Raw genomic sequence first — 10,146 nt, forward strand, 5'->3', positions numbered from 1 at the left:
AACCTCAGGCTCCGGGCCCGGGTGGCTGAGGCGCAGACAGCCCGCGCCTGGCCTGCCAGAGCACAGCGCCGGGCCCCGGATGCAAACTGGAACACAGGAGGTTCCATTTAAATATGAGAAGAAACTTCTTGATGTTGAGCGTGACGGAGCCCTGGAACAGGCTGCCCAGGGGGGTTGTGGAGTCTCCTTCTCTGGAGACATTCAAAACCCGCCTGGACACCTTCCTGTGTAACTTCATCTGGGTGTTCCTGCTCTGGCGGGGGGATTGGACTGGATGAGCTTTGGAGGTCCCTTCCAATCCCTCACATCCTGTGATTCTGTGACTAGCTGCCCCTCTGCCGGCGGCGGGGCTCGAACCCGCGATCCCCCGTCCGGCGGGCGGCCAGCCCGCGCCGCTCCCGTGGCGCAGCCGCCTCCGGGGTGGGCGGGGAGGCGCCTGCCGGCGTCCCGCCGCGCCTGCTGGGGTCGCTGTGGCAACCGCGCCGCCCGCCGGGCTCCCCTCTCTGCCCGCGCCTCCCGCGCTCCGCCGGCGGGGCCGGAATCTTTGAGTCACGCTCTTCGCGATTGGGCAAGCTGTTTCCCGCCGACCAATGGGAGGCGCCGGCTTTGCGGCGAGGCAGCGCCCGCCTTCGGCGCCATCTTGCCGGCGGAGGGGGGAAGCGGAGCTCGGTGCCGGCGCGGCCCCGCCATGCCGCACTACCAGGCCTGGGAGGAGTTCACGCGAGCCGCCGAGAAGCTCTACCTCGCCGACCCCATGAAGGTGGGGCGGGGGCCGGGCCCATAGGCCGCGCGGGCGGGCAGCGGGACGGGCGAGCCTCCGCCGCCCGCAGTAGGCCGCGATGAGGTGCGGCTGTGGGGCGAGGTGGTGGGCGCCGGCGGGGGCGGCTCGGTGGCTCCGGCGCTCTCGCGTTATGTCCTCTGGCCGCCCGGGGAGGCAGGTGGTTCTCTGGCCGGGCCGTGGAGCCCGCTGCGGAGCCGGGCGGGGCGGCCTCCCGGGGAGGATGCGTGTCCCCGCCGGGCCGTGGGCTGCTGCGGCCTCTCGCAGGGGCGATGTGGTTCGGGTGGCTGCGCGGGGGAGGCGAGAAGCAGCAGCGAGGGTGGGAGTTACTGGCTGGTGTCGCACCTGACCGACCTTTTCCACGAAACGAGAGGAAGTTCATGTTTAACACCCCAAAAGCGTACACAGGGGACGGTGTTCAGGTGTTGTTACCAGAGAGCACAATGTGCTCATTTGCGGTGTACCTGTGTGTTAGAGACCGGGATTAGAACGGTTCTGTGGAATGAAGCGTTGAACGGAGAGTGTATCAAGAATTGGTTTATTTTATGAGCTTACAACATTTAAGACTGTATCATTTGAATTCGTCTTCCTAAAAAATTAAGAGAAGGCATTCATTAGCACTTTACCTTGCATTGTTGCCTGCAACGTCACTTCAGATTGGAAGGTGTTAGCTTCCTAAAGGATATTTGCTCTAGGAATTAATTTATTGGCATGCAACTGCTTTTTTTCTTTCTGGCAACTCTTTCAGGAGTATAGTTTGTGCAAACATTAAAAGCAACTTCAGTCTTCAGAATTAGCATTGCATTTTAGCCAAAAAAGAGCACAAAAGGTAATGTGAAACTCATATGCATGAGAAGACTTCAGTAAGAAAGGCCTGGTTTTCTTCCCCAAAAATGAGGACAGGGAAGCCTTCAGAAGTAATGTTTAACATCTGCCTTTAATTAGCATAGGTGATCACTTCACATGCAATTGCCACCTATCTACTGATAATAAAATTGTCCTGTTTTACCTTCCTATGCTCTGTGATAGTCAATTAAGTTAAAAAGGAGGGAGGTCACTGCAGCCAGGAGTAGCTCTTCCCCTTTTCTTAAGGGGCCTCCAAATGCGATCTCTTCCCATCCATGGCAATAAACTTCTCTATTTATGAAATAGTTTACATAGGCCCCAGGGTCACAACACAAGGGCCCTTCTTTTAATTTTCCAGAGAACTACCCTGAGGAGCCTTTGTATGTAACAGGGCTGGTCAGGAAACAGAAGGATGAAGAATGGTAGGAGATGAGTGTGTGCTCGTCCTGGGCTGGAGAGGCCCAGGTAAGGAGGGGTCTTGCCTTTTGCAGGAGCAGGATATCTGTCAAGTCCATGCCTGCGGCTCATGGCAGCCTGTTGTGCTTTTGGGCCTGTTTGGTCCAGAGAGGTGCTGTGTTACACAGCCGTTGTGGTTGGAGGAGGACAGTTTCTTAAACAAGGATAAATCTGTGATGAGATCCATCTCGGAGCAGGAATCTCAAAATATATTTTGTAGTCAAGTAGGTTCACCAGACCTATTTATAGTTTGAGTTCGGAATGTTCTCTAGAGGACACCTGACTTTGTTTCTAGTTACTGGTGCTAGCTGAGACTGGAAACAATAGATACGAAGTCTCTGCAGCCAGTTCTGCATTCAGGAGGAAGCATTTAATGCTCAGTCAGTTGCTGAGGATGTTGATTTTTATCACTGTGGTTTTCAGAACTTTGGTGATTCGAGAGTCCAGAGGGACTGTGGACAGGTTCAAACTCAGGGCAGGTAACTACAATAGCAACTGTTTCAGTGAGAAGTTGCATGCTTGCTTTCAGACTTCAAATTTAGCCTTATTGAGTCTTGAAAGTAATCTCATTTAGAAGAACTCTCTTTAGTCCTCTAATTTTTAATTACTCTAAGATTATTCTTGTACCTTCCTTTTTCACTTGCAAAAACCCATCAGAATACTTCAAATCTGTGTGTACGCTTCAGTTCAGCTGTTGAATTAACTGTAGTGACTGGAAATACGACTTCTACACAATAGTTTAGAAGAAAAAAAGTAACGGTGAGCTTACCCCACTCAGTTAATCCTTTTCTTCATGTAGAACTATTTCTTTTAAGTGTTTCATGTATATAAACACAAGTTTCCATTTAGTTTTTCTGAAGTGTGATATATGGTTGCTGTATTTACAGTGGTTTTGAACGTGCCCAATGTTAAGCTTCCGGGTGCTACTGTAATACCAGTTTAACATGCTGGGCAGGGAAATGGGATGGTTTGACTTCCAGACCATTGTGGCTGTGGGATTAGTGGTCAGCAGAGCTGAGGACCACCACAGAGGTGGTAAAAATGTGAAGCAGTACATACTTATAATAAAAGGTAATCTGAAATTGTGTAGATTTCCTTCAGATATTTTCTGAGAATGGTTAGCTATAGGTGTTAATTCTTAAAATATTTGTTGTTCCAGGTGCGGGTTGTCCTCAAGTATCGACATTGTGATGGGAACCTCTGTATCAAAGTAACGGATGATGTAGCTGTAAGTACAGAACATGTTCCCCTTTCAGGGCTTATTGCACCTCTCAGGGACTTATATTTTGCTGTCAGTCAACTTGGGAGCTCTTAGCCATTGCCTTGAGAGTGCCTGACAGTTTCCTAAAAGCTTGTTTTGCTCAGACTTCCCTAGTTGCTCTGTCTATGGACTGACATTGATGTGTGGTTCAACTTGGCACAGTCCATGAAAAGTTCTAACACTTCAGTGTTCTTTATGGGTCTCAATATAATTATTTTAGGATTCTATGACAACAAGGAAAACAAGCACTACAAATATCTTGGACCTTCTCTCTGAGTGTGCTTTATGGAACTACATTGGTAGCTCCTGCTGTAGTGTTTCAGGAGCATCTTTGCACAGGTGTGTTTACTAGCGTAAGTGTGGTCCTTCTCATTTGCTCAGAGTGGTGACAGCTTCCAACCATAGGTTCAGCCCCAGGTTCAGCTCCCCCTTTGTGACTAGGAGACAGTGGAGTGATATCAGACTGAACGACAAGATTCACTTGCAGTTAAGAAATCCCATTTTCTGAGTACTGTTACAGTGTCAATTATGCATTCAGTGAAAGTTGTGGTACATAACACAGCATGGAATTCTGCAGTGTCCTTCTAAGGGCTGCTGTACAAGGAGGTGAAGCATGTGTGGGGCTGGGATGTGAGATGGTGGGCAGCAGGTAGAAATGGGTCGGCGTGTGCATGCTGATGTGCATGCCAGTGACAGGTTCTTGGTACTGGGGACGTTATAGCCAAGTTGTTTTTCTGCAGTCCAGAGTAAGCAACAGTAGTCTGCCCTTCTGTCTTCAGATTTGGAAAAATCAGATTTCTTCTTTCCAGGAAAAGTAGTCTGGCATCGGTATTTCTAATACCTGGGAGAGATGTGAAACTCCAGCAATGACACTTCTTGACAGAGTAATAGGGCTTAAGTGTGGGTGAGATGTGGAGTATGGGGCACTGATAACAGGGGGAAGTAAAGGACAACTAAATTGAAATATTCTATAGCGGAAGGTTGGAATCGGGTGATCCATGAACTTGGACTGTTTTCAGTTATAGGCCTTCTTACGCACTTCCAGTCATGGAAAGCTGTTACACTGGTTGGGGGACGGGGTTGGTTTGGTGAGGTGGTTTTGTTTGGTTGGTTTTTTTGTTGTTTTCTGAAGGCAGGAAGGGAAGTTTTCTTTGCTAACTCTGTAGAACTAATATAGCTGAAGGAAAAAATAAACTATTTTTTCTACTGTTTGTCTCTGAATTAAAATAGTAATTTGATGCTGGCAAAACATGCTGTGTTGACAGCACTAGAAGAATGGAGTATTCTAGGGCTTATTCATTGCTAAATCAACCCGGGCAGTCATATTCATGCCATACAGGTGTAAGAAATTACTTAGTCTGCAAAAATAAAGCAGTTTTTCTGTGGTAAATTACTGGTATATTACTCTTGTTCCTTTTGTATTTACAGGCTTGTCAGGTGAAGGAGTTTTTATCTTAAATCAGATTTTAAGTTCCTTATGTAGGACTGTCTTAGAAACACATTTTGCTTGGCGAAGGGATCCTCTTCAGTGGGAAATACTGATTTTTTTTTTTTTTTTTTTTTTTGTCACTGGCAGTGTAACATTAAGGACTGTGAAAGGCAAAATAAACTTGCTTTCAGAATATGGAGAATAGAAAAATAATTTCAGGTTTAAAATCTGCTTCTGTTTTTAAACAACACGAACAAAGGTGTGTTTTAAAGACAGCTTTAAAACCCAAGTTTTAGCACATTTTTTGAGAGAGAAGATACTAGGGTAAATCATGAGCTTTCCTATTTTTAGAATGGAAGGCATGAGCCATTCAGAGAAACTTAAATGTAAACATAGATGCATGTGTCTTTTAAACCAGGGTAGATGCGTGTTAGTACTGCCTCATGGTAACAACATGCCACAAATGAGCATTTGAATACTTACCTTGTTTTGTATGTTCCAAGCACAAATTTCTTGCAACTATAAACAGGATCAAAACAGTTCAAATGAAATCTGATATTAATCAACTTTCTCTTACAGTGTTTGCTGTATAGAACAGACCAGGCGCAAGATGTAAAGAAGATCGAGAAATTCCAGAGTCAGCTAATGCGACTCATGGTGGCTAAGGAATCCCGCAGTGCTGCCATGGAAACAGACTGAATTGCTGAAAATAAAATGAGTGCTCTGGTCATATTTCACTGGAAGAAAATATCTCTTGGATTTGATGAATACTGGGACAGGAGAAGCTTTTATGTACCGAAGATGACTGATGACAAGTCTGAAGCATTTTGCCCCCCACCCCAGACTCCACTTTGGAAAACTAGCAAAATAAATGCTTTCAGTTGAAAGCTTATATTTATTTTTGGGAATCAAACAAGAAACTATTCTTAGACATTAGGTATGCTAAGACAAGTAAATATTTTAAATCTGCCGTACTTTAGTTGAATTGGATGGGCCACAAGCATATTTCTGGAAAGTTGCTATAAAATTTCATATAGATTTCATTGTGTTCCTACCTTATGCTGGTGTATTCTCACAGTCAGAAGGTTTATTAACCTAGTACTGTAGCATGATGACTGGATCAAATAAATATTTACATAAATGATATATATCAGTGGGGCTTAGAAGAATCGATGTTTTCTGAACTGAAATGTTAAAAATTGCCAATTTGTACTAGCACTGTCACTAGCAAGATTTTAGCTTTTAGGATTGATCTTGGTCATCAGCCGTCCAACATTATCTGTGCTGCAGTTTGTAGAACTGTTACATTGACTAAATAGTTAAACATCTGTATTTTAAAACTGAAAGTAAAACTTTGCTTGAATATCGATAGAGATCAGTGAGAAACTGGGAGTTTCTTTTCTACTTATGCAAATAATGATATTAAAGAATGTATGGGGCTTTTTTCCAGTACTTGAACTATTTTATGCTAGCAGGGGGACCTTTTTCCATCCTTGCTTTAGGCAGAGTTTAAGTATATCAGCAAGACAAATTCTAGAAGCTGTTGCCTATTAATGTTAGAGAAATGCAACCAAACACTATCCAGATTCCTTATTTTAGCAGCTTGCTAACTGTGCATTTTTAAATGTTACATGTGGCAGGTGGATGTCAGCCAACTGAATAAATGGATGAAAACCAGCTTAATAAATACTTGAATACCAGTGTCAAAACCAGACCAGTGCTCCTGTGGCTTAGACTTGTTTCTCATTGTTACCTCTGGTAGGGTGATGGAAGCCTTAATTATCTTTTGCAAAGGCTTTTTGTTGGAAAGCCCGGTAGCTGAAATTGATACTTGCTTTGACTAGATGTTGCATAGTTAAAACCAGATGGATTTTTTTAATGTAATTATGCTATTGGTATAACTAAGACTAATGTTTTGTGTTAGGCCACGAAAGTATAGCAGAGCCATACAAAGACTTGTCTGTAGTGGCATTTATATATAACAAAACAATCTACTTAAATAGCTACCTGCTGTCACTTGCATAAAAATAATTGAGCTACTCAGAAGCAGCGGAGTTCCAGCATTTGCCAGGGGCTCAAAAAAAAAAACCAAACAAACCCAGGCTTTAATATTACATTAGAGTACTCTTTCAGCTGAACATATAATGTTCCTTATTGTTGGAAAATACTGCAGTGCTAAATTCCCAGTGGCTGCTCAAATTCTAGTTTACAGGAGTGACTGGTACATACGTAACATTTTTCTTCTTGGATTGGCTTTTGAAATACAAATAAATCCAGAAAGAAGGCTAAACTTCGTTCATAGTTAAGCTTCAATAAGACGCTGTAATGCTGAAAATGTTCCTTGATGCTCCAAATTACCTTCTTAATAATTGCAATATAACATATTAGGTATCTAAACTTTTTTTTTTGTCTGAAGCAGTGTTGTGCAGTATGAATGGTTGCTACACAGAAGTCATACAAGTGAAGATTGAAGCTGTTAAATTGGCAGGTGAAAAGACTACGGCTATTTTAATGTAATTTTTGGACATCTCTTATAAATTGGCTTGACATGTAGATGTCTTCTGTGAGCTGAGGTACAGAAAGGCTCGAGTGGTATTTGCTTGGGCATGTAGAGAGTAAAAGAGAGGAGACTGTGGACAGACTTGATGTACCAAATGGCTGAAAGGCTTAAGCTATAGACTTGAGCAGGTTTTAGAGGGGTGCGATTACAGTACTGTATATTAGAGTAGCGGTTGTCAAGAAAGAGGCAGATTTCTAGTTTTCTAAATTCAAAGATAATTTCTGTAAAACTATAAAGAAATAGTAATGTTACTTTTGTAAGAGTATGTATTGTTAAGCTTGTTCTCCATATACTCACAGAAAAACTAGGGGGTTCTGTGCAGTCGTGATGCACAAAAACAGTGATAAAGCTACTGCTTAAAAAAAGTAAAGCTTTTGGAAACTTCTTTGGAAAGATACAGGTGCTTCTTGACTTTGCGCTGGAGTTTTCAGCAACTTTGCTGTGTTCATGCGGTGGTAGCAAAGCTGTGACCTCAAAGCTCTGCTCTTTCGTGCTTATACTCTTGTTCAGAGAGTGTATATGCCAATCATTTTCCAAATAAACTTTAATGAGTTAGTCCGTCATGTTGCCAACTACTTGACTCTGTCCACTGGTATGTGATGAAAAATTCAGCTTCACATGGCTGCTCCAAAGGGGAGCTGGAATGCATTGCACGTGAAGCAGTGAATTGGGCAGCCCAGCGCATCAGCAAATGCTCCTGATCACCAGGTAGGAGTTTGTGCCAAGTACAGGCTGCAAACAGGCAGTGCAGCTGCGGGTAGGCAACCTATGCAGTTAGAGACAGGTAACCTTTGCAGGTGGAGTGGAATGATTAAAAAAAAAAAAAAAAAAAGATGTTTTCTCTTACTACAGTTAATTTTGTTGCTGCATGTTATTTATCTTCAGTAATTGTTCTGTTTTGTGAGAACAGTTTAATAAAGAACGTGGGTCTTGTTATTGCACAAAGAAATTGGATTAGTTTACCCATGGAATTTATTCTGGTTTTCTGGTGTTCCCACTTCCTGGATTCTCCGAGTGTCTCGATTTCAATTCTTCCTTTGTGCACAGCACTTAAGCTGATTTTGTGTTTGAGCTCTCTCTCATGTGAACTGGATCACTTCTGTTTTCCTTTAGGGGTTTTAACCCTGAGCTTCTCTGTATGTAGTCCATTCTGTAGGTGTATTCTGGATTACAGGATGATCCTTAAATTATGTGTAGAAGTGAGAATTTTGATTAACAGGTCTTTCTTTTAGAAATCCTTATGCCAGAGGCCTTTGTTTCCATTCAAGTCCTGACCTATCACTTTTAAAAGAGTGACAGATACGTTCTGGAAAATTGGATGCTTTGGTGCCTGAGTCTGTCAAATTGGGAAATGGAACTGAAGCCAAGCAGGTGCTTTTAAAAAATGTTTTAACTTGTCAAAATTATTATATTTCATCTCAGTAAGTTCCTTCCTGCAGTATAAGAGTGAGTAATAGGTAACATTTTGCTGTAATAAATGTGAAGAAACTGATTTCTGCCAGATGTGGTCAGTAGGACTTGGATGATCACTTATTACCATAGTTTGATCTTAAACAATTACATCATCTGGAAGGTGCGTTAACCCTCTTGAGATAGGCAGAACAAATCCTCTCACTTCATTCATCTGAAGTAAGGATGGGAACACACTATTGGGCCCCAGTGCACTTGTGCTTTTTTTCCACTTGTTCCTGGCTTAGGGGAAGATAAAATTATAACACCACAATGATACTATAACCACATTTTAAGTTAAGTTCAAGATCTAAAGTGGAAAAATGAACATATAGTACATAAGTGTGAGGGTTTTTGTGTAACTTATCTAGACTGCAGATTCTGTACAAGTCCAATTTCCACCAAGAGTCTGTAAGGATTAGTGGGTGACTTTTGGGAGTAGGAGCTTAGCTGAAAACAATATTATTCTTTGTACAGTGCTCTGTGCTGAAGTAACTTTTAAATCTAATTGACTGAAACAAAACTGTTTTGGTCACGTGTATCTAAGGAGCCTTCTTGTGAAGATCCTTTAAGGAGGGTGTCTGCTAACTTTTTTTAAAAGGAAACTAGTCTGTGAAGAACTACATCTATAATAGTTTTTGCTTAAGTTAATAGTGATTTGCTTTTCAAGACATAGGAGTGTGGTCTGAAAAGCTGATACCACTTTAAATATATGCTGCATGACTCGAGAACACAGCTGTTTGTTTATAAAGATTTTATCTTTTACAAAGTCTTCGAGAGTTCAAGGACTGGTATTTAAATATAGGCAAGAGTTTCAATTGTCTTTGTTGCTGGGGATGACATAGAAACATGCCTTTCATCTCTTATTACTTTTACAATAAGTAGACTCTTTAGACTGACTTCTAGATAAACTTCCCAACCTTTATGCTGGGCTGAATTATCTCACTTGAATTACCGTGTACTGAAGGCAGATGTGGGCGTTTTATTCTGTAGAAATGTTATTTTTGAGATGAGAATGATGCCACAGTACTTTAGAAGCAGGTTACTCAGCAGAATACAAAGGATGGTAGTTTGCTAACCCCTGCTTATTATGCAAGTTTCTGTAGGTCCTGTAACTGTTACAGCAGACTAAATGCTCTCAGGAGAACTTGGGCTTAAACTGGACCTTGTAAAACTCTGAAGTCTGTGGGAACCTCGCCAATAAAAACACAGTCACAGTGCGATAGCAGGGTAAGTTGTAAATTGCTTTTTTGCAAGTTCGGGCCCTATTGTTGAACCTTGTCTTTGTTTCTGGTGAAGGTACTGCTTATTATATTGTGCCAAAGTTAATTAGAGGTGCGTGTTCTCGGGAGTCTTGTAATGGGAAC

General features: G+C 42.5%; 1 protein-coding gene across 1 annotated transcript; it reads left to right on the forward strand.

Moving 5' to 3' along the window:
• The first annotated feature begins 621 nt into the window (after positions 1-621).
• On the forward strand, positions 622-8,279 carry SRP9 (signal recognition particle 9). The gene is made up of 3 exons (XM_065631587.1): positions 622-760; positions 3,240-3,308; positions 5,350-8,279. The coding sequence occupies exons 1-3, from the start codon at positions 689-691 to the stop codon at positions 5,467-5,469; spliced, it is 261 nt and encodes an 86-aa protein (XP_065487659.1). The 5' UTR covers positions 622-688; the 3' UTR covers positions 5,470-8,279.
• The last annotated feature ends 1,867 nt before the right edge of the window (positions 8,280-10,146 follow it).

Source organism: Caloenas nicobarica, chromosome 3 (genome assembly GCF_036013445.1).
Source record: "Caloenas nicobarica isolate bCalNic1 chromosome 3, bCalNic1.hap1, whole genome shotgun sequence".
NCBI classification, from domain to species: Eukaryota; Metazoa; Chordata; class Aves; order Columbiformes; family Columbidae; genus Caloenas; species Caloenas nicobarica.

Bases quoted from the DNA above. Each gene is read 5' to 3' on its own strand.
- SRP9 (XM_065631587.1), top strand. From the start codon at position 689: ATGCCGCACTACCAGGCCTGGGAGGAGTTCACGCGAGCCGCCGAGAAG. The intron at 761-3,239 runs GTGGGGCGGGGG...TTGTTGTTCCAG, and splicing joins ACCTCGCCGACCCCATGAAG to GTGCGGGTTGTCCTCAAGTA. The intron at 3,309-5,349 runs GTAAGTACAGAA...TTTCTCTTACAG, and splicing joins AAGTAACGGATGATGTAGCT to TGTTTGCTGTATAGAACAGA.